The sequence below is a fragment of the Saimiri boliviensis genome, chromosome 18 (genome assembly GCF_048565385.1).
Source record: "Saimiri boliviensis isolate mSaiBol1 chromosome 18, mSaiBol1.pri, whole genome shotgun sequence".
NCBI classification, from domain to species: domain Eukaryota; kingdom Metazoa; phylum Chordata; class Mammalia; order Primates; family Cebidae; genus Saimiri; species Saimiri boliviensis.
Window position 1 is genome coordinate 42751627 of NC_133466.1, and position 25726 is coordinate 42777352.

General features: G+C 34.8%; 2 protein-coding genes across 6 annotated transcripts in view; both read left to right on the forward strand.

Moving 5' to 3' along the window:
* EPHA6 (EPH receptor A6) overlaps window positions 1–18840 on the forward strand; it is a 986592-nt gene extending 967752 nt beyond the window's left edge. For all 5 annotated transcript variants that reach the window (XM_074389177.1, XM_039480541.2, XM_074389178.1 and 2 more), the window contains 2 exons: window positions 5570–5719; window positions 6695–18840. In XM_074389177.1, coding sequence (XP_074245278.1) covers window positions 5570–5719; window positions 6695–6809 — 265 coding nt within the window. In that variant the 3' untranslated portion in view covers window positions 6810–18840. The remainder of the gene's footprint in view (window positions 1–5569; window positions 5720–6694) is intronic.
* Window positions 18841–22011: 3171 nt separating this feature from the next.
* ARL6 (ARF like GTPase 6) overlaps window positions 22012–25726 on the forward strand; it is a 41788-nt gene continuing 38073 nt past the window's right edge. The window contains exons 1-2 of the mRNA XM_003928332.4: window positions 22012–22230; window positions 25185–25334. Coding sequence (XP_003928381.1) covers window positions 25212–25334 — 123 coding nt within the window. The 5' untranslated portion in view covers window positions 22012–22230; window positions 25185–25211. The remainder of the gene's footprint in view (window positions 22231–25184; window positions 25335–25726) is intronic.

Below are 25726 nucleotides of genomic sequence, written 5' to 3' on the forward strand. Positions count from 1 at the left end.
GCCTTAGTATCCTTCTCATTATCACATTTTGACAACCACTGCCAATGAATTGCAGTTGGCCTGTAACATGGAACCTATGTTCTGACCCTGGATTATTTCCTCACAAAAGCAGGCTTTTCTTGAAGTCCAGGGGTCTGTTACTGTGGCCGTAGGAAGCACGTGCTGGGTACTCTACTGGGAATTATGGGAAATTTTTAATAAGTATTATCTCTGCTCTGCATCTGTTTCTCTTAATGTTCAAACATTTGAAACTTATCTACAACTTTAAAATTTTACTTTGAAATTTTAATTTTCATTCCTTCGTATTTTCCACTAATTATCAGCCTGATTACATTTAAATAATCATATCAATAAAAAAACAACTGAAGACTTCCTGAGAATAAAAGACTGACAAAAAATAATTAATGTCCTTAATACTGTGGGGAGTTAGACTGTTCGAAACAAATCTATATTGCCCACAAGCACAAAATATCCATATATATAGTATATTTCTATGCGTTTGAGATGTTATAGCCCTTTGAGTAAAATTATACTTTAAAAATGTTTTAAATACCAAAATTATTTCATTACTTTAATGTTTTCAAATTGAATGTTACGCTTAATTGTTGAGAGGACTTTTAAAAATATATATGATTAAGTAAACTCTTTCTTCAAAGGGTATGTAGATAGTGTATGCATTACAAAATTATTTCTTGGATTAGGTAAGTAGTATGAAGTGTAGTCCCTGAGTCACGCAATGAGGAACCCATGTAAAAGCAGCCATCCTGAACGAAGTCAGTGTGCTGTTGTGGCTCTAAGTCTGGTTATAATTGCAGGTGAAACCTTAACCCCAGGCTACCCAACTCCACCTAACACTGCCTCTTTCTACAATCTGAAACCTATAAAGACAGAATAAACAAACATTTTCACAATACAAGGAAGAATTTAAATAAACAGCATATTATTTAATAAGTTGACCACTATATCAACAGGTACTTACTCCTCTTCTAGGTTTTTTATTTATTGGAATTAAATGAAATTATTCATCATGAATCAGCCATCATCTTATGGACCAAACTTTTCTGTAGAGAATTTAATATTCAAGTCTGAGTCATCACGTGTTTAATGAATTTCTGTGTTTAATGAATTCCTGTTATGTGAGTGCCTACATAAAGAAAGATGTGTTCCTGCCATCAGGGAGTTTTCACTTATTCTTTAAAAAACATTCTTCTGTCTTACGAATTTTTCCCAAAGAAGTTATTCAACTGACACAAAAAGAAACATGCTCTAAGACTACATACTCATGTCTACTAAAAGCATGTTGTTAGCAATCTAAGAGTTTAACTTTAGAGAATTGGCAAGTTATTAGGCATCCACATATAGAATATTATACACCCATTTGAGTATGAAGACTGTTGAAACAAGGCATACATTCATGAATATGTGAAACAAAGGCAATATAAAATAAAATGGACCCTATCTGTACATTTCTGCTAATCATATATACATGAATGACCTAGGAAAGAAGAAGTTGTATTAAAGCAGTAAGAGAAGAAAAGCTTTTAAGCATATGAGAATGTCATTTTAAAACAGAATCTTAGATTGCAATAGTATTTCTCAAAATAGAACTTTTCTTGAATCATTTTAGTATGTCTATTACTATTTTATATTTACATGATGAAAACATGGAAAACTTTTGAGAATAAAACACTTCTCACTTTTTAATGATAGTATTGATAGTATATTGATGACTTAGCTAAGAAACTTCTAAATTAAAAGGTTAGTATGATTGTGAACTCAAAGGGCTCATTAGAATAAAAACTTCTGGACTCCTATCAGAGCTATTCATTTTTAACATATTTTATTGTATTGGAATTGTATATTTATTACACCTTAAACTGTAACATTACTTATAATACCTAAACTCCTGCCCTTTCTATAATCTAAATTGACCGTAATTATACATGAAATTTTCCAATTCTAGCCCATTCTCATTTCTCTGAGAAAAAGTTGATCCTTGACCTTTTATTATATAAGATGCATTTAAAATGTGAGCTGCAGGTCTTGCTGTAATATTTCTCAGGTGGGCAGTATTCACTAATCACCAAATAGCACAAATTTCTACATGCTCAGCACATAGCAAACTAAATTTATCACTGTACATGTTTGATAAGAAAGGGCATTTATTGTTTATTAAGCAATATTCCAGAGAATTCGTGTAAGGATAATGGTACCAGAAGCCTTCGAAGCCAGAAAATAGCAACATCTTTCAACTTCCTTAGAAGATAAGATGAAAGAAAAGTTATTGCACAGTGGCCGTGAACAATGAGGAAACCTTGACCTTACTAAATCAACTGCCAAGGCAGTCGTATAAAGGCCAAAGAGTAACTAGGTCACTGAAGATCTGTGGAGAGAAAGGGAATTATGGTATTGAAACATTCTGGAAGCAAATAGTAGATGCTTTTCAACAAGGGAGCTAGGCCATTTAAGTCATTTAATATACAAAGTGTCCTTTCATGACTTTTCTGTACTAAGGACATAAAATTAGCAAGTTACATTTCTACTCACCAATTATATGAAATTGTGAAATTTCAAGAGTTATTCCAGTGTCATCTCAGGAGAGAAAAGTAGAAGCCATCTGACTCTGTCAGTACATCAAGAATGGCATAGGAGTATGAAGGAAAAGTCACTTTAATACATTCTTTTAATTTTGTTCAGTTTCAACAAACTACTTTGACAAGCATTTAAAAGGTATGAGAGTCGTGTTGTTTTGAAATAGGACATTCAGTTTTCTAACATGTGCAGGTTTATTTATGTTAATAAGCAACAAGGATATTCTGGTCATTTTTATATTTATCCTTGGTCAGTGAAGTATGGTATATTCCATGAAACTGGTCAAATAATTTAGAAAAATAATGTAGAAACTATTCGGAATTCTCTTAGATATTTACAGTGCACATTAGAGCAGTGAAGACTCTGAAAAACGCTAAAACTTAAAGATTTGCTTCAGTCTGCCATGGAGTCCTTTATTATTTTGTATATTACATGTGAATTTTTATTTGACAATATTCATTAACATAAACACCTCTAGGAAACTGAATAAATACAGCAACAATTCAAGTAGTTGTTGGCAGATGCTATGATAAATGCTCAATCTTTGAACATGACCGATCTTTGTTTTAGGTAAACTCATGAATCATTTTGATGTTAATTAGAATGAAACAGCCCACAATCAAATAGCATTGGAATCTGTAGTACAGGAGAAAAGAATGCGGCTTAACAGCCTCCAAATAGGAAATGTAATCGAATTGAGTAGTGTTTAAAAGGAGAGAAGTCACTTGTTAAGGATAACTAGACCCAATATGGAGTATTGTGTAATCAATCACAAGGTATATGCATTTATGTTCATTGCAATCGTATGTAAAGAGTACAACCCCACCCTGTCATCTCTGTTCATCGCATCACCACCTTCAGCTAGACCTCAGTTTAGAAAAAGGTGATCAATGTGGTAATAAAAGGAAAACCAAATAAATGAATTCTAGGCCTTTACTTAGGGACTTTGTGCTGAATTCCAAGGGGCACCCTTCAGAATCTTCGGGAGTTATACCATGTACAACTTGTGCTCCTAAAACACTAGGGTGCTGGTGACTTTGGGGTGATTTAAAGGATTTTTAAGGGTAATTTTAATGGTTAAGAAATTTCAGTTTTTACCTTCAGTATTAACCTTAGGACCCAATTCCCATGTTATTAGTAGAACCATACCAGGGTTATATAGCATGTATACGCCTTTCTGCTTCACAGTGGGGAAATCGTTACTTTCACATGGCTTAATCATCTGTGCCCAACGCTTATCAATTGCTAGTTAAAGCTTAAGTAATTCAAATGTGAATGGTAAAAACATTTTGATAAAACAGTCCAAATATGAACATTCAAATCTATGGTTCTAATTGCCTCCGTCATTCTTTAACTTTATACAACTTTAAAAAACAAAGTAAATGAAAGTTGGACTAACTTCAATAGCCTAATAAAAATAACTAAATGATTCACTTCTAATAAGAAAGTTTTTCATTACTTAGAATATATTGAATTAACTCAAACACTAAACTTTTCTTAAAGGTTGTTACTGCTTTACTGGTTAATATAAATTACAGATCTAAGAATTCTTTAAATGATGTGTTTATTTCCCTAGAGTTTAGTAACACATTCATTACTATAAAAGCACTTTTACTGCCAAGTTTTTTTAAACAGGCAAAATTAATGTGTATTTTTATGTAATTATGTAAAGAAACAAATATAATATATTGTCAGAATGGCTTACATACACAATTCTGAGTTACTTCTACCATAATTTCTAAGATTTATTCTGTTTTTATTCTCTCTAACTTAAGCTACTATATATAACTATTTCATACATATTGCATATAAATGCATGTATGTATGTATATATAAGCACATGTATACCCTAGCTTTTCCAAAGTAATACCTTTATACTGCCCTTTGCATAAGATTTGAGAGACAAAAATAAAAATTGCTCTACTATGCCTTTAAGATCCATTTTTTGCTAATCCAACCTAACTTTGATTTTGCGTTGTTTTGTGCCTTATTAGTATCTGTGTTTTGGGGACATTACCCTCTGTTTGTATGTGTGTAAATCTTATTCGTGCAATGAACTCTATGACAGCAAAAATTACATTTTAACAAAAGCTAAATTATTATTGAATGTTTGAGAACAAATAAATGGAAGTTTGATCAATGAATTCACCAGAAGGAGAATAATAATCACAGCAAATGTAGAAAAGGACATGGATTCAGGGGTAGGTCAGAAAGGGGAAGAGTGAACATCCTGTGGCTAGTTACCCTCCTTGTGGGGATAGGGAATCAGCTAATCCTTAAGTTTCAAAACACAATTTAATACAAGAGAAAAAATGTTAATAATAAGAAGGGAGCTGGCAAGATGTTGAGTTCTCTCAAGATCCATCAAATACAAATTAAAAAGAAAAAAAAAAAGATCAGTATAAGGCCCAGTACTAGCAAAAAGCACAAAAAGACAAAAGTGTTCCATCACGTAAGTGCCTGATTTGATAAATAATTTTTTAAAGTGACTCATTTGAATAAGATAGAAAATCAGAGACTTTTAAATGGAGAATAAAAACATTAGATGTAAGAATATGGCCGGGCGCCGTGGCTCAAGCCTGTCATCCCAGCACTTCGGGAGGCCGAGGCGGGTGGATCACGAGGTCGAGAGATCGAGACCATCCTGGTCAACATGGTGAAACCCCGTCTCTACTAAAAATACGAAAAACTAGCTGGGCGTGGTGGCGCGTGCCTGTAATCCCAGCTACTCAGGAGGCTGAGGCAGGAGAATTGCCTGAACCCAGGAGGCAGAGGTTGCCGTGAGCCGAGATCGCGCCATTGCACTCCAGCCTGGGTAACAAGAGCGAAACTCCCTCTCAAAAAAAAAAAAAAAAAAAAAAAAAAAATGTAAGAATATGTAAAAGGAAAAGGAAAATTCCATGATTCCTGTTTTATTTGGCCTTTAAATGCTCTCCATGTTTTGTTCTGTTTTGTTTTTTGTTTTGATTTCTTACAGAATGCCAGAGTCCCCTGGTGAAGTTACCGAATATCCTTTGTTTGTCACGGTTGGTGACTGGCTAGATTCTATAAAGATGGGGCAATACAAGAATAACTTCATGGCAGCAGGATTTACAACTTTTGACCTGATTTCAAGAATGAGCATTGAGTAAGTGATACTAGGGTTATTACGGTAAATAGATGCCCTGCTGGGGATTATAAGTTCAAATGCTGTATTAAAACACCTTTCTTTAGGCTAGGAGGTAATTTCCAAGTCTTTTCCTCACATTTCTGACTGTCATTCTAGTGGAAGTTGGACACTACACTTTTAACTATTATTCTTTGAAAGAATATATTTAATTCAAATAGCTATTTAAAATATTTTAAATGTTTTCTAAAATGCATATTACTGTCATCCAATTCATAGGCTTTATGTTAATTTTACCTTGGCAAATTATTCACATATATCTAATATTGCATAATCAATTTCTATTTCATCAAATTAATGCAATATTATGTCATTTTCAGAGCTCCTTCTAGATATTATAATGATCAACCATTTCTACCGTCTCCAAGATTGTCCTTTGCCTACGTACAATGAAAATGCTTGATGTGTGCTTAAAAGACTAAATGGTTAGGTTGAACCATATTAAACTGCCATTATTTTAAGACACTAATGGCAATTACATATAGTACAACATAAGGGCATTTTTCCCAGCTTGTCAAAAATCCACGAGAAATCAAATGGAGTTCACATTATACCTTCCATTGTACATACTCACCGTTTTGTTATATTGTTGCAAATGTCTATCATGACCTAAATTATATAGGTGTAGGCCTATGAAATAACTGAATTATTACATAAGTACCTGTGTATGAAATGGAAAAACATAGATTGTTACATATGAGATTATGCATTCTGTGGATCCAGAGAAAAGGAAAAAAAGTAATAAACTTCTGCTGCTCATTTAGATCTCTGCTTAACAAGTAAGCTACACCATTTTTGGCAACTGTGGCAGGGTGCTTATTTAATGCCTCTAAATATTCATTTTATCTCACATGCTTATCAGATCTAAATGTTCATATTCTCTTTCTCTTTCTCTTTCTTTCTCTCTCTCCCTCTCTCACTCTCTCGATCTCTCAGTGACATTAGAAGAATTGGAGTCATACTCATTGGACACCAGAGACGCATAGTCAGCAGTATACAGACTTTACGTTTACACATGATGCACATACAGGAGAAGGGATTTCATGTATGAAAGTACTGCAAGCACCTGTGTTTTGTGCCTCAGCATTTCTAAACTGGACGCTCTCCTCTCTACTTTCCTCTCTTCTGATGCTCCAAACATCGCTTCACAAACTGCAGTCTTCTGTTCAGACTATAGGCACACAACTTATGTTTATGCTTCCAACCAGGATTTTAAAATCATGCTACATAAATCCTCTAGGAATAACCTGCAAATAAAACCCTGGTCCACTGAAGATTATTGCTACGCAATGGTAAATAACTCAGCATGGATGTGTCATTTTGTACAAGCAGTATATGGGAAGTGTTCACGGACTTCACCTAAAGGAATTTATCCAGTTGGGGCTTCCTCGGTGATGCGTGTAGAGTGTGATGGTGGATGAGAACGAACCACTTGACCTTTCTTTCAGGTTTTGTGATCAAGTAGCTTCCAAACTGACATAAATGTTTGGTTTTTAGATAATTATATTCAGCTCTATTGGTTGTATTGTTACTTTATTTTTTTAGTAGTTTTACAGTTGGTGCCTGATATTACTAGAATTGTTTGCAGAAATGACCAGTGATATCACGTAATGAATTTTTGTGAGGTACAACTATGGTGAGAAGGGGGTTATTAGGAAGGGAGAAAAAATGCTGTGTTTTTAAATCTTCTGAGGCTGGGTTTGTCAATTTTTTAAAAATTAACTTTATAGTGTCATACATATTTCATTATAGGCGGTAGTATAAAGGCTTTTCACCTCCAATTTTATTTATTTTTATTTTTTTACTAACTCTAGTATATTTCTCTACTACCTTATGAAGCCCGTCCCTGGAAAGACCAAGAGGGACTTCACTGATGTAATGGTGTTCATAGAGGGAAGCTTGGGAGAAAGCCATGACTTTTCCCTTTGTGCATTGTCACAAGTTTGCAGAAGTAATTATCAAAGCACTGAGAAAATTAGTCATTCTCAGTAGAATTGCTTTGAATAAAATACATGATTATACCCTTAGGTTTAATGTAAAAATATTAATTAATTTAATATAAACAGAACTTTATGATAGATAGATGGTGGCCCAAGAAAATAAACAGACCTAGCTGACCATTTGGTATTGGTGCATTTTGCAAGTTTAAGCATTCTTATGTTTTCTTTGCGAAAATAAGTTATATGAACATGCTGAGCTGTTTTCCGAACCTTCTAAGAAATAAGTATGAATACTCCAAAGAGTATATAAACAGATCTTACACATGAACATAGGTGTCAACCTGGGTCCATCATACAATTACAGAAAAATGAGAACACAGCTAAGGTGTGGTGTTGAGAGGCTATAAAAAACGGTGAATATGTTTTTAAGTGATTTAAGCTAAGTCGGCTTATCAAAATAGTGCTATATCTTATGAGCAAATTAAATTGTAAAATCAGCGCCTCCCTATAAAACTAAAAAAATGTCTACTGTTTTAGGTGGAAGAGTAGATAAAATGTGTTGAAAGAAAAAACAGAGTAGGTTGTCTAATGCTGATTTAAATAAATTAGCTTTTATTGGATCTCAGATATAACGGTGCCCTACCCACATTCTTAAATTCCTATCTAAATTCCTTTTTTTTGGTTATAGTAGTATTTTTATTTTATAAAGGAGTCTAACTTTTTCTTATATTTAGATTTTGTTGATTGTCCCATCATACTAGACCCTTCTGCATATTTTCTTTTGCTGACTTATCTCCTGGTTTCTGCCTACCACAGCTTAATCCTTCTCATTTCAAAACAAATGTGTACAGCTAGGAGGAAGAGTCTTTAAGCTAGTTCTTGTAATACACAAAGAAGGTAGGAGGGATGGGAAATTCATCACTTTTTACGTCAGTGTGCCAGATATAGCTAGCCACATTTCCAGCCATCAACCTGCATGGTTGTGCATCACTCATAGACTTATCTGCAGTTTGCTTGATCTATTTACACAAATCCGGATACATTTAGAAGAAATATAAAATTTCCATATTTACCTATCTTCAAATATATATTAAATAAGAACAGATGTAAAACAGATTAAATTTATTAATCATATATTTATTTTTATAATACAAAAAAACGTATTTAGAAAAATAAGGAATAGAATAATATGGTCTTCCACAGGACTCTGTCAGCACCATCTGTGTACCTTATAACAAATTCTATTAAATTATTTACACTTCTACGGGATGAGCATTCAGTGATTGCAAGGTTAAAGTTCTCTGCTAAGAATTTTTTTGGGAGGCCGAGACGGGTGGATCACGAGGTCAAGAGATCGAGACCATCCTGGTCAACATGGTGAAACCCCGTCTCTACTAAAAATACAAAAAAAATTAGCTGGGCGTGGTGGCGCGTGCCTGTAATCCCAGCTACTCAGGAGGCTGAGGCAGGAGAATTGTCTGAGCCCAGGAGGTGGAGGTTGCGGTGAGCCGAGATCGCGCCATTGCATTCCAGCCTGGGTAACAAGAGCGAAACTCCATCTCAAAAAAAAAATTAATTAATTAATTAATTAATTAAATTCTATTAAATTATTTACACTTCTATGGGATGAGCATTCAGTGACTGCAAGGTTAAAGTTCTCTGCTAAGAATTTTTTTTCTTTAAAATACCTGATGATCCTGTTTTACATCTGGTTAATTTGTATTTCTTTTTTTCTTTTTCTAGTGTCTTTTTATAGTATCATAAAATGACCTTTTTGCTTTTTCTCTCACGTCATGTCTCCTTCAAAATTCCTTTTAAATTACATTTTTATTTTTCAGAACTGTAAGCATGATAATCTTAAATGTAACTTTGAACTTCACCATGGTTACAGCAAGATTGAAATATGTATGCAAGATTAAACAGAAACATTAAAATATAAGGATACCTATTTATTTACTGCCTACTAGTCATAGACCCCATGATCCCAGGAGTATTAATATATCCAGGAATATTAACAGTTAAAATGCCAACTCCATTTGAAAATTTTACATGAAACCAAACCTCTTTAATGTGCAAAGCATAAAACTTAATTATAAAAAGAAAATAAGTAATTTCCATGAATCACAGGTCTTCAGGAATAATCTTTGATACCTAAAATATGCATATAGGCTCATATACCTACTTTATTTTAAATGTCTTTGTCTATGCTAATGAGAGAGTGTTTTGGATTTTAAAACCAGTCAAAAAATTATTTTCATTTTATTTTCTAAATGGTCAATTTTCAATCTATAGTGAACTACTTATCTCATAATATAAGTCATATTTGGAAAAAAATATAAAAACAATGTATAATCAAGGAGAGAGATAAGGTATTTAAATCATTCAAAAAAGCAATCAAATTGCAAAATTCTTGTGGTTTAACACAAATCAAGAATTACGGCACTTTTGCACTGAGTTATAACTGGTGATAAATGTTCCCCATTCATTCCATAATCAAAATAAGACATCTTATTTCACTCTGCATCGCTGTTTAAAATCCATCAAAGTATAACCGGAATAAAAATGCCTTCCAGCAACAGCTTTAAAACTTATCTCAGCCCATGGATGGAAAACAAATCCAAATTTGATCCCTGAAAAACAAATGCCCTAAAGAAGGTCTTCAGAAGAGATGGTGAAGAATGAATTATTTTACATACCTTGGTGTCTTCTCCTGCCAAATTTCTGCTCTACAAGGCAGTCGGTTAAACATCATCTCATAATTTTCACTGAATTAGTTCTTTCTTTTCACCTCTTTTATTAAAGTTTCGAAAACTTTCTCAGCCCTGTTTTTAATTCCCCCATCCTATCTTTTTATTCCTCTCTCAGCTTCTGTCACAGCACACAGTATCCCTATCAGCATAAGAAAGGTAGCACAATAAATCTAAAAAGATTGTGTAGATCTCCTTCAAAGAGGCTTGGGGAAAGGAGATGTTGAGAAATCTTTAAGATTTGGGTTCTATTACATAATTGAGAACATTTACACTCACAGAGGATATGGGTTCTGGCTTTTCCTTAACTTGTAATCAAGTTCTTTGGAAAGTAATTCTGAAATGGATCATGATGATGGTCCTTTTCAGTTGCTTTAACTAAGCAAGTTTATTATTAATTTTTAAAAATTAGTATCTTAAGATCAATATCTGTTATTATAAACTCACAATTGGTCCATGTCTTTATAGATCAAAGAGACTAGAAGCAAAGTATCACTTCTTTCCGTAGGAGCATCTTAATTAACATTTCCAATCTCCAATTCCATGAAGTAGAAGAGACTAATATTACTTTACACTGAATCACAAGATATTTTAATATTTTTAAATATGAAGACTCCAAAAGGTAGAGGAGTACACTCGGTTAAATTGATAATATTCTTCTACCAGAACACAAGGCACTGAAGTCAACTAACTTTTGGTTCTTATGAGCAACGTTTTCAAAAATTTTTCAATCTTTATAATGTTACGCGAAGACAATACAGATTTTATCTAGTTCAGCTTAACAAATATCTATGGAATGTCTCCTATATGCACGAAATGTTACTACTAAGATAAGTTTGGTTGTGCTGCCCTTGCCTTCAGGTAACTCTCATTATTATAATTTAGAGCTTTATTTGCTATGTTTGCTGTGTTTGCCACGTCAATAGGGGATAGCAGTTTCCATAGAATATAAAGAAATAAATAGGAACTTTGTCCAGTGGGAATTGGATTTGCAATTTTTTTTGCAACTAAAATCCTCATATTATTCTTCCCAAACACCCACAATCCCTGCTGGTTTCTCTAAAACAGTTTTTCTCATTAAGAGTTGATCCTCATCAGAAGTCACAGATTTTTATTGTCTAGTGGCATACCTGTCAGTTTGTATATGGATTCACTACCTCGTAGGTGCCTCCTGTTAAAAAACATTAGCTTTTTTTCAAGAGCAATTCTGGAGTAATCTCCTGTTCAAGCTTATTTACTGGCTCTAGTCAACATGATGATAAGTATGAACTGCAATGGTAGGGTAAAATCCTTTCAAACTCCATCCATTTAACAACAGAAATAGCTGATTACTCCTGACTATAACATATTACTAAGTGAAATGATAGAAACATCTTACATTGTGTAAAAGTAAACACTGCATCTTTTTCTTACTGTTAACTTTAAAAAAAGTATTGATGAGGTGTTTCAAAAATTTCTCAGAACAAAAATTAACTTTATTGTTATAAGTGGATGTGGCATAATATACATATATTCTGGGGAAAGAATTTAAAAATGCAGAAAAAGATATTGGTCATCAAAATGTAGTTTTAACAAATCATCTTTTTCTTAGTAGTAAATTAGCTTCAAATTGACAATGAGTTTATATAAAATGTATAAAAAAGAACATTTATATCTTAGCGGAAAGATTTGGGTTCTTTGCTCTTAATTCAAGAGTTTTTGTTTTATTAGCGTTTGCTTTTTTGAGATTTTAGAATGTATTTGGAACTTCTATAGCTTACCAGTGTCAATCCAAATTACATTTTTCAATCAGAAAAAAAAAAAGAGAGAAAACTTTTCAATTACTAAGGAAGGCAAAGCACTATGAAATGAATAAACTTTATCTTTTAAAAAGGAATCTTGTCAACTACAAAGTTTGTGAATCTCAGTGACATCAAGTGATTTTTGCAGCGTCCCATCGAAAGCAGTTTCCTTTTAAACAAAACATAGAAAGGTTCTTGCTTGAATTTTCACGCTGATTAATCAGCGTACCAAATCTCTACATCAAGAGAACTTTTGATTTGTTTCATTACAGAGAAAGTCTCAAAGAATTCCATTACCCTTAGACACAACTAATTCATTCTTAAGAATAACAAAGGTATCAAAGAAAAATCACCTGACAGATGAGGAGGAAAGATAGCTCTTCAATGTTAAAAAAACATATGGCTCTACATTTGATTAAAATAAAGTATAAATTAACAACACAATCTTCTCAGGAGTTGTAAGTTAGAAAAATATCAGAATTAGTGAAAATCTTCCCCTCTGTTATTACCTGTATTTTCTGCATTATTTGCAACCTCTGGCCATTTTTAATTTGTCATAATAAACTCATTTTTGGTTAGATAATAAGTTATCATCTCAACAAATCAGAACAACTGAGATATAACTATAGATACAGTATTCTACAAAATAATAAAAGGAAGACAACTCTAATTCAGGATTCCTATTTAGTTAGCAAGAGTCTCTATCTCATTATCCATCATTGAAATGAGAAGTATCTTTATCCCAAAATAATACACTGTTATAGAGAGAACTCCAAAGATATGAGAATCGTTTTTCATATATTCCATTCCACTTGTATATTTAGGTATTAATAACTGAAGATAGATATCTTTGTTTCTGAGTTAAATATGAGCTTACATGAGAAGCAAATTGATGTACACATTTCTCTACAAGTTGTTCCACATTTGTAGATCAATCTTAGAACAGTCTTAATTTGTCTGTGTTATATAAAGACTCAATATCATTTAATTTTCAAAATAATGATAGGGAGAAGAATGTTAATTTGTAAAGAGGAGCAAACGCCACACTTTTAAGATCTTTACCTTATTTAATATATCCTCTTCCACTATTTTTATAATTTAAAATCTCTTTTCTACATTTAGTAATATGCAGGATGAACTGTATGCATTTAGATAGAAATTGCTTTTATTAAATTTTCATTTAAACACATCTTCATTCACTTAATCACAGAAGCCATAATACAATTCTTAATATTAGCTCATTTTTCAAAGTAGTAACTTTTGCCATCTTTAGAATTCTCATCTACCCAGTAATATAATTACTAAAGTCATGAAGAAGTTTTTCTTTAACTGTGCATGCTTTATTTATTATCATATTGTTTTTATCTTTAAAATAAGTCGGCTCAAAATTGTAGTCTTTAGAAGTTCTATAACAAAAATCAATGGCCAATAATTTGCTAACAAATTTGTAACTGAACAAGCTATTTTTTTCTGTCAATGTGACTGATGTGTGCATTGTTAAATTTAACTGTTTAAATATTCATTGGTATATTATCTAGGGCTATTACTGCAATATCCTCATAGTATCTTTAAGATAATGCTGAATATCATATACAGTTAATAAACAATCATTGGGGCTTTTTAAAATTGCTGCACTGCATGGAAAGTAAGTTTTAATGTATATAAATGTTTGTCATTGAAGTTTGGAATTTATTTTAATGTACTCTTTCTTCCCACGCCAGATATGTCTTCGAAGAAAACTGTATTAATGTATTCATACTATGCAAAACTCTCATTTTGTTTTTACCAAACAAAATGTAGCTTTGATAAAATTTTATGGTTTTTAGGCCTCTTAGATTAAAAAAAATCAAAATGTGAAATGGGAGCATTTTTCGGGGGGAGCAGGGCAGAATATCTGAGCAGTGTTCACAAATATGAACATGAGTAACACTTGATGGAAAAGATTACTGTATGTTACTGATTTTGAACACATTATTATTCATTTTGTTAATCACATTTGACCTTGGATTGTGACACTGAAAAAAACTTGAATATATATGGGATATAAATATCTTTGGGACATTTTACATAAATTATACTTACTTTTAATTTTGTATACAGTGAAAACTACGACAGTTTAATTTTGAATTTTGAAGGAAGAATTTTTAAAGGTCTGTGTTTCCTAAAATGTTAATTATGGTATATTTGCTATAGTAACCTCATTTTTTGAAAAATCAGAGACAAAACAAGAATGCAGAACTTGGCAACAAACTAAGTTCCACTAAAATTAAGGCAAACACTAAACGGTAACACAGTACAAAGAGGAGTTTGTTTTAAAATTGTTACTTACCTCATTTTAAAAACTGCTAGAAAAGAATGAATAAAAATTATGTCCTAGTATTTATACTGATAATTTTGAAACTAAAGTTCATTTCAAGGATGGAAATCTCTAATATAAAGCAGTACACTAATAGGTGTTAAAATATGTATTCATATATAAAATTAGAAAGAAATCTCATCAAAATATCAAAATAGGAAAAATTTTCAAAATGTTTTGTAATAGAACAAGTCATCAAAATTCGTAACATTTTCATATTATTAATCCTTTGTTTTCCAAACATATATAATCAAATAATTTGCCAAAAATTCTAATAATACACTGAATATTGGACTGTCATAGCACTTTAGACATGTTAATAAATTATCCCATGGATAATAAAGAGAATTTTTCCTGCCATTATTAAATGTAAAAATAGTACACATAAGATGTATGAAAAAGGAACTTACTTGAAAGCATCTTTTAGCATCAATTTATCCTTATTTTAAGCAGCTGTATTAATTGTATACATACTCTTAAATGCTTAAAAATATAGTACTTACATATTAATTTTATGTGATATAATATATTTTGATCTTTAAATGTTTGCATTCTTTCAAGAAGACTGTCTTCTCCTTCCAGTTGTTTTAAGTATTTTAAAAAAGAGCCACCGTATTTTTTAAATTTCAATTCAGTCTCATAATGCTTGTAAGTTTCCAACTCTCAAAGAAGTTGAAACCAAGTGTTAGAGCACAGTGGCTAGAAGTTATTGTTTTTGAAGTTATTCTTCTTTTATTTAATATTAGTCTGATACACCCTAAATTTTGCTAGAGAAGGTGTTTTCCCATGAAAGGAAACACAAAATGAAAATCCTCCATTGGATGTTATAAATTCAAAAAAAGAACATATATTTTTTATAGTTACTTATCACTACTTATTGCTTATTCAGTTTTTAAAATTGTACCAAATATGATGCTTCAAACATGAGGGAAAAGCCACTCCATTTACACGTAATTTGCTTATTTTCTTCAGTTTCCAAAAACCTTTGAGAAAACAAAATACTCCTTTTCTTCACCTTACAACCTTGTTTACTCTACCATTAAGTGCAGTAATAAGGTATCTATTCTATAACAACGAAAAACATCAGTCAAAGTTTAGTGTTACTCTCTTTAAACTATGTAACAAATATAACCACAGCAACAACAAATTAAAGAAGATCATGTCTATTTACTGGTCCAAAATTGTATAAATCCTAAATTTTATAATATATATATATATATTGAAAACGACATACTGATTTACTTTAAAAATATATTTATCTGTAAATACATTCACTCCACTCAACTATTTATTGAACACTGCCCTGTATCATTGTTCGGTTTTAAGCCCTGAGGATATATGGTGACCAAGACAAGCAAAGTCCCTGTCTCATGGAATTGACCTCCTAGTGGCAAAGACACACAGTGAAGAAATAGTGATGTGCTGTGCTGGTAATTTAAAATGTGGCAGAGCATGACTGTGGCTCCTTTAAGTGATAGAGGAAATTAAGGGCACAGCATTTAAACTGATATCTGAAAAGCATGAAGGAAACATCCATGAGAAGATTTGGAGGAAGAGCATTACAAGCAGAGGGAACATTTAATGAATCAAATTACAAGCAGAGGAAAATAGTTAATGAGTGAAAATCTGGGGTGTTAGAGAGCAGAAAACAGTGTTCTTGGTACACTGAGATGAGGTAAAGGAGGCAAAACGGAGATAGGGTCAGTAATTCAAGCAAAAACATGGTGGATTCACTACTTCAAGATTTGGAAGGCGTCAGTATATACACGGTTTTCAAAGTTTGGAAATCACTTAGGAGAGGCCTGTAGAGGTAGGCCTAGGATTGCACTCTGTGGTATTCCAGTGTTTAATAGTTATGCAGGTAATTAGAATTAAACAGAAGAAATGGAGTATAAAGTAAGCAAGAGAAAAAGGAAATGCAGTTGCTTATCTGAAGTAAATACTTTTTAAGAAGTCGAGATTAGAGCAAAGAAATGTCCATGGGATTTCACAACATGCAAACTGTTGATGACCTTGACAAGGACAGTCGCTATGAAATAGTAGAGTCATATCCTAACTGACATGGATTAAGAAGAGCTGTAAGGAAAGAAGGTGAAGTCAGGATCTATAAAAACCTCTCCGAAAGCTTTGACGTAAAGGGAGCAAGAGAAATGGGATAATAGCTGGAGAACGGAAGTCAAGGAATTGTTTTTTAAGGATGCTACAGCATGTTTACTAATGACAATGGCTTGGCAGATGGGAAAACTGATTATGCAAGACAGATGATAATTGTAACAAAGGCATTGATAGAGGAGTTGCGATTCAGAGCATAAGTAGGGGGGTTCCTTTTTGATAGATGCAGGAATACAGAACTCCAATGAAAGGGAAGGTAGTGTGTGGAACGTACAGAGAGATCGGTATATTCGTGGTAGAAAGGGAAGGATGTCACTACGTAAGTTTTTTTTTTTCTTTTTTTTTTTTAAATCCAGGATGAGATAAAGTCATATGGAGGATGGGAAGGGTATGCAGGTTGGAGGAGACATATGTAAGTAGCTGGATAGTAGGAAAGTGAATATATATTTGATGAAATATTTTAAAGGCATCTTTATTAAATATTTTTGAGACATCTTATTGGGAGACCCGAAACTTTGAATTCCGTGGTTTCCAAGGACTCTGAGAAGAAGAGTCCTTCTTCCCATAATGGAGAGATTGAGAACGTCTCAATATCATAAAAACTTACTTTCTTTACTTTCATCTATTACAGATTAAAAGGCAGAAACATGTTGTAGCTATTGTTATAATTCAAAGCCTATCAAAATTAAAATTAGTTTAATCCTGAAAGATGTATTTTGTTTAATCAACCTGTCACTTTTTTCAACACTTTGGGAGGGAATTGAGGTCCCATATAAATTTTAAAATAAAAGACAAACAGGAACTAACCTTTTAGTAAAAATTATTTTGTTTTCATATGGAAAACATCAATACCTTCCGTCATTTAGGGAAAACACACGGGCAATATAGTTGGTTTTTCGTTGTGCCCCTCTCTATCCTACAGGAAAGATGTGATCTTTTAATTGTGTTTGCTGCTTTATTTCTGGAGAGAAAGATATATATGTATATATGTATGATTACAATATACGTATATACACATATATGTGTGTGTATATATATCTCCAGGTTGTATGTAATTCAATATGTCAGATTTTAAGATTCATTATTATTTGGATTTGATGTGAAATCAGATTGTGAATAATGGAATGAGATTGCTCTCCATTTTTTGCTGTTCTTGCATAGCCAAAAATACAAAGATATACATGTACATATAAAATGTATTTGATTAAACACTTTCAATATTTAAATGGCCACATCAAATTTTAAATGGTAGACGGTATCAACAATTGCATTGCACTCAAAATGTTATAAAATCTTTGTAGCACAAATCCTAAAGTGTATGAAAACTAGTGTATTTATATAAAATGCCTCAATAACATGTTTAGATTGAGATATTGAATCCCTCATAGAGCTATATTTGACTCATAAAAAAGGACAGGCAAAAATATTTTTCCTTCTTATACGTACAAATATGATTTTTAAAGCATCTGTGTAACTTATCATGAAGCTATTTCTTATTAATGAAGGATTTAGCACTGTATCCATCTGCTCTTACAAAAGGGGAAAAAGACTTATCTATGAAAATAAGTATAGCACTGTTTTATGTTTTCCTCTTTGGTATTCTATCACCATTTATAGCTTCAACATATGCCCTCCACTCAGGTTCCTGACACAGGCTATCTTCTCTTTTCTGGTTGTAATCACAATACGGTAGAGCGAGAAACAAAGTGAAAAGGTGTTAACAACTGAACTGCAATCCTACCTGTTACCTACTTTACTATAGCAGTGAAGTAGTCCAGACTTATTTGAAGGTGGTACTATTTTTATCTTACAAAATCTACTATAATATTATAATGTTCCATGTAAATTTTCATGTGCTGGCATGCTTACAAGTTAATAGTGTTATAGAATGCTCAGCTCTCAGTATGAGGGGTTGTTTGTGGTGAATTGCAGAACACATGTCATCTATTTGCTGAAAGAATATGGTGTTTAGCAAACTACCTGCTGAGCAACATAATAAGATTTTTGTACAACGTACAAATTACTAATTATTGTATTTTATTTTTCTATGATTTCCTAAGAGGCATTATCAGGGTCTTACAGATGGAGTAAGCCGTTTATTAAAATATCTATTGGCAAATAAAAAGTTACAGTTTTGGTGGTTGAATTTGTGACTTTTTTGTATTGTGTATTTATGCAGATTTAATGCAATTTATTTTTTGATCTAATAAACCTAGATGTTCTTTAGATAATTTAGTAATTATGGATGCAATCTCATAGTTGTAATTTTTTGAAATAATGTCATTAGGTTTAGACATAAATTCACAGAAGTCACTATTAAAAAAACTGGTACATATATATATATATATATTTTTTTTTTTTTTGAGACGGAGTTTCGCTCTTGTTACCCAGGCTGGAGTGCAATGGCGCCATCTCGGCTCACCGCAACCTCCGCCTCCTGGGTTCAAGCAATTCTCCTGCCTCAGCCTCCTGAGTAGCTGGGATTACAGGCACGCACCACCATGCCCAGCTAATTTTTTATATTTTTTAGTAGAGACGGGGTGTCACCATGTTGACCAGGATGGTCTCGATCTTTTGACCTCGTGATCCACTCGCCTCGGCCTCCCAAAAGTGCTGGGATTACAGGCTTGAGCCACCGCGCCCAGCAATATTTTTATAGTGATTTTTATATTGGGAAATATTTTGTGAGATTCAAGTAAAGTGTTCCTTGCAGAGGCAGTACTGCACAAAAATTGCAGATGAAAAAAAGGTACACATAACATCAACTATTGAAACACGGCTTTAGACCAAGGTTTATACCAGAAACATACACTAAGTTATATATCGGATTATTTATTTATTTATTATTATTATTATTTTTGAGATGGATATATTCTTTTAAAAGTTGCTGGTGAGAAAATAACACTAAAAGTATCCTGAATTAATCAGAACAGTGCTGTATCCATTGTATTTTTTTCTTTTTTATAATTTTCTTACTACAGTTCTAAAAGCCAGTATGAAATTAAAAGTGGTAAGAAAGTGCCTAAAATTCTCTTCTGTTAACAGTTAAGTAGCTTTAAGAAAAGCACGTAGCATTTTTAGAGCTTGTCATTGCCATAATAAGCTGAAGAGTCAAACTTCTTAAATCAAGTGGAACAAGTATATATAAGCCTCTGAATGTACTCTTGAGTTTCAGTTGACAAAGCACCAAAACAGCAGATTCAACCATATGATTATTTTTGATAGAGATGGGGTCTCCAACCTCTGGCCTCCAGAGATACTCCCATCTCAGCCTCCCAAAGTATTGGGATTACAGGAGGCGTGAGCTACCGCACCCAGTGGCTTTTATGTTTTTTTAAGGTTAACATTTTCCAGATTATTTGAATAAACTTATATTTCATAACATTTACCTCTAATAATAAGCCATCTATCAACTATACTTATGTAAGATAACTATTTGACTAGCTACAATTTTGTAAAATAATTATCTATCTGCCTTGGTTTCCTGAAAAGTTAGATGTTCAGTTTTCACCAAATGTTTTGTACTAAGCCAAAAGAGATGAAACTCAACCTACGGGCAGAATATGTCAGCTCCAGGCAGGAAAGTTTGAGTTTGCCCATGAAAGTTTTCTGAAATATATCTGCCTATCTCAAAGAAAAAAAAAAATGTTATATTCTAACTATACACATTAGCTTCCATCTCTTAAAAATGAGTCACAACACCCAGGCACACAGAAAAGTGATGAAAATCTCCCTGTCAATGTATTCAGGATCAGAAGTTCAGGAGTTAAAGAACCACGAGAGCTAGAATTCATGACAGAAGAAGACAGGACAGTATTTATTGAACAGTAAATATGTGCCAAACATTTGCATTTCTGTTACTCTTTAATATTCAGGACTACCAGATAAGATGAATGCTGTATTTTTGAAGGTGAGGATAGAAGCACAGAGAAGGGTAAATTGGCTTAAGACCGCAGAGTAAGAAATAATGTATTTCCATGCAGCATTTTTACAAGGACATTTATATGTTGATAGACATTTACAGGGTCTTTGTTAGTTTTGTTTTTGTCTTTCAACAACAATCACTAACCCAGAACCCCTTTTGTTTTTTCACTGTAAATACGACAATCACATTTGGAAATGTGGACAAGTGACAGAAGGTAAATCACCCCATCATCCCGTGCTTACAACCGTCCCCTCTGCCATATTCCTTTGACAGAATTCCTTCCCGTCTCCTTTGGCACCCTCCTTAATAGGTCGAATAAATTAACAGGCCAAAGAACCGGTACTGTAGCAAATATAACGCTAGTTGAAAAGGGTCTGGGGGTGCGGAGGGAGAAGGGAGGAAATCCTACTCCCAGAGCAAACCAAAAAACAAAAAGAAGAAATAAAAACCCCTATTGGAAGAACATTTACATCATGAAGCTGATTCACGGGGGCTGAGGCTGGTGGGGCTGGGCAGATTGAAAGGGCAGACCCGTAAAACGACTGCATGTGTCACGTGTCCTTAGGCAACGCGGCCATAAAGGACGCGGGGACAAGTGCGCCTCAACAGTTTCTCTTTGGAGATCGTCTGTGACCACGACTGGAAAATCCAGGTGCCACTGAAGAAGCCCCGTTACCGACTGGGAGCGCCTTCCCCGACCGCCTGCGACGTGCTTCCGGAGACTAGTCCGCTCGCGGGAGGTCACGCCCGGTGGAAACGCCCTCCGGACGCGGACCGCCACGCGGCACGGGCAGGGCGTGCGTCCCGGGCCGAGTCCCGCCTTCCGACTTTCGGCGCCAGGTCTCCCCGCTGTCCCGCTGCGGGAGCAGTTGTACTTCTCCGGGACGCCCTGGGAGGCCCATCAGAGCCCAGCGGGGAGTCGGCGCGACGGGCAGCCGGGCAACGCCGGCGCACACCCTGCCCCATGAGGGGCGGTCGCGTCTCGCGGTCGTTGCCACCACGCCGCGCCGGTGCCCGGTAGCGACGCTCTCCGCGCCACAGCGGCCGCCCGCCCGCGACACCCCCGGGAAGACCGGCGCCCAGCGACGCGCACGCAGCGCCCGCGAACGTCCGCGAACGCCCAACGCCTCCCAGAAAGCTGTGCGTGCGCCTACAACTCCCGGCATGCTTCTCCGGGAGCCGCAGGGCGCCTCGCAGGCCGTCGGCCGCTCACCCTGCCCGCGCTGCGCACGCGTTGCTTTGAGGTGCAGTTCCTCGGCGTGCCGCTGGCCTTTTCCCGGAGCTCTTCGTTCCCAGCAGCTACAGCGCGGCGGCGTCCTCGCCGAGACCCCCGGGGAGGCGTGGCTTCGGGACCGGAAGAAGCGCCTGTTGCCAGGGGAACGGTGCCTGCCGAGGCGCCGGCTCAGCCGCGGATGAACGGGCTGCTGCCGCGGCTGCGGGTGTTGCCAGCCTGCGGAGGAGGCGTTGCGTGTCACCAGGCATCCTTCCTATGTAGGCATAGAGAAGAAGGCTGAGGGGCCCTCGCTCCGGATCGCCATCCCAGAGACCCATACGCGTGCGTCCGTTCCCGTTACCCGCTCCTGCGCCCGCCGGACGAACCGCAAAAACCAGGTATCTCGCCAGCCCCGGTTTTTAACGCAGAGCCACCCTCTGCGCCGTCAGTTGTAGAATCCCTCTTTCGTCTTTCCCGTGCTTTTGACTCCACGCGCGTAGTTGTTGATAATGTAGAAGAAGTAGAAAAGAAGGCGAGTAATAGAGGCCCTAGAAAACGTACTAAACTGGTTTGGACTAACGTTGGCTTGGTTGGTGGGTTTTAACCATGCCCCACTTAGACACCTGTATTTCGGGTGTGTGTTTGTATACGTGTCATTTAAATGCCGTCCTCAAAAACCGAAAGCCGAATAGGAACATCTATTTGGGGTAATAAGAGTAGGCAGCATTTCAATCAACAAACACTTTTGTAGAGTTTGCTAAGTATCATTCGTGGTTTGTCTCTGGGCTACCACTCTGTCTCTGCAGCTTACCCTCTAAGCTGTTAACTGTGGATAACATCCTAATTCTTCTGGACTTCTTTGGCAACATGTAATCCTTTAGGAAACAGTCTGTCAGACAATAGCCAAGAGAATTTGGCTGGTGTGCAAAGAGAGGGGTTCAGTAAGATTTAAAAAAAAAGGAAGATTGCAGCCAGATTGTGAACAACCTTAAAAGCTATGCTTGGAAGTTTGAACTTTATTCTGAAAGCCAGGGTTGAGAATCATGGCTATTGGAGTAGAAAGCTGCAGAAAACAATTGTATATCTCACTGTACTCTTAAGACATGATAAATAAATATTGAGTGGCTTGAATTATCTTTTATTAATCTATGTATGCAGAAAGTCAACTTATGGAAGGAAAGTTATAACTACTAGAAACGTAGAAATTTAAAGGCTCTATGATAGTTGTTTGTAAAGCAACTTCAGTAAATGTGATTACCTCTTTTAGAAAAACTGCCTTCTCTCCTAAATTGTGTGTCCCAAAATACTTCAGTAACAAGTATCAAGTGTTTGGTAATCTATGGAAAAGTGATGGAAAGTCTCAATATAAGGTACTGTGAAAAACAAATATTCAAGCATCAGTCTTTAAACACTCAGTACTTTATAGTAGACGCTTAGAGGGGAAAAATGTGAGAAGTGATCATTTTTTCTTAAAATATGTTCCAAATTGTATGAAATGAAAAACAAGATATAAGCATTTATATCAATATGTTTACTCAGTAAATAAAGTGAGTAATAGCAAATTTACTTTGAATTCAGATGGTCTGTGTGAATTGCTTCATGACATCAGAAGGTTAATTTAAAATAGATTCTACAAATGCTGATCCTTAAGCTGAGATTTAAAGAAATGGACTGAATAAGATTTGAATCTCTAATACAAGGAGAAAAGTAGATTGAAGTGGCACAAACGGAAGTACCTAAGGTCAAACTCATCCCTGGGGAAAGACAAACATGGTTCTGTTACAGGCCTCACCATTTGGTATGGCACTGTACCATCTCTTCTCTGCACATCACTGAAATTCAGTTTTGAAATTTCTAACCATAATCATCTCCCAAGAGGTCTAAGCAAAATGTTGACTATGCAACCTCCTTTTACATATAGTTGTCTTGGAAGCCTCTTATTGATAAAGTTGCTACAGCCTCACATCCTTCAAGATGTGGCCTTTCCTGAAATTGTATGGAGTAAAAAGTATTGATAGTTGAAACTGTTATATGACAGGTTGCTTATGTAACCTTAGATGGAGATGAGAATAAGTCAATTTAATGACAATAAAAATATTTAGAGAACTGTGAAAGTGACCGTTGCTAAGTAGTGGGAGATATTTGGTACACAGATATGTTGTAGCGTTTCCTGCAGCAGTTGGGGGTTGGAAAAAGGGATCTCGCTGTCCTCCTACCACAAAGATCTGGGGAGCAGTGGACCCAAAGTGAACTCCTGCCAAAAGTTTAGCTTAGAGACCTGAAATGTAAATGTAACAGTACCTTAGGTGAATCTAAACAGCCATAAAGTTACCACATAGCAAGTCTTATTTGACTTCCAAATACTTCTATTTTTAGATTGCTGATAGAGGGTTTTTTTTAAGTTTGCATTAATTTTTTTTTTCAAAGAACCAATAGAACAAGCTAAATGAACACTTTGGGGACAAGTTAACAAAGAAATTTTAAAGATATTTTTAAAAATTGAATTAAAATCTATAATCAGCATTTACTTTCTTCTATGACTATGATAAAGTTCTTTTAAAATAGCACTTAGTAGGATGTTTCAGATAAGTAACAGTTAAAAAGCAGATATTTAGTAAGGTTCAGTAAACTGAATGTGTGTGTATTTATACATCACCTTCTTCACAGAGGGATTTGTGGTGACTTACAAAGATATATGTAAAGAATAAAGGGAATTAAGGATAAGTGTATCAGGATTCTTTGCTTCTGCTAACAGAAAACCCTACTTAAACTGGAAATAACCAAGCAAGGAAACAAAAACAGTGAATATGTTGTAACTTCATATTATTGCAAAATAAACAATGGCGGTGGCTTCTGGTAAAGATTTAACCAGTGGCTCAAATGATAGAACCAAAATCTCAGTTTTTCTCTGCTTTTCTGATCTGACTTCTACTTTCTGAGTTTCAGCATCAGACTACATGAACCCCATTGCCCATTCACTGTTTCAGGTTATCTGGAAAGGCCACAGGCCTAATTTTTCCATACTTTCCAGTGTCACAATTGGCAGACTCCAAATGATACTGAGGCTGACCATGTTTTCTTCTTAAATATTGTAAATTACGGAGAGAAATGCTGTTATTTCAAAGCCATTGTCTGTGTTGCCACCTGTTATAAGCCGCAAATCTGCGTATCAGTTAAGGCTCCTTTCTGGTAATCAGCTTACACTCTGTTTACTAAGTGCAAAGCTACATTGACATAGTTTTCACACTATTATTATGTGTATTTAAATTACTACTTTTTAAAAATACACATACACATATTTTCTATAACTTACGGTGCCTTTGGGTAATATATTATTTTTTCTTACTTGCAGCTGGTTTCTAAATATTTGAATCACATTATGGGATTGCTAGACAGACTTTCAGTCTTGCTTGGCCTGAAGAAGAAGGAGGTTCACGTTTTGTGCCTTGGGTTAGATAACAGTGGCAAAACAACGATCATTAACAAACTTAAACCTTCAAATGTAAGTATCTTGGTTAGATGTTTTATGTATTTCCTGCCCTGAAGAAAGTTAATGTGCAGAATTGTGTTGTATGACATTATAACCGCATATAATCGTGTTACGAGCAGTCTGTTAACTTTTCAGTACCTTCTGGTATCCTCAGCCATGATTTGTAGTGTATTTTATACAGTGAATCTCGATGATTAAACTGGGATATTATTTTTAAATGTCTTTCCTTTCCAAAGATATTCACAAATTGACTGATTTTGCTTTTAGATTTCATTGCCTTCTTTTTAGTTTTCTCCTTTCAGGAGGAGCAAAACAAAGTGTGTATAATTAGACAGTTCTCAAAAGGATGGTGTGCATATAGTAATGGTAAGCAAGATGATTTTAAGCAGCAAGTGTAAAGACAT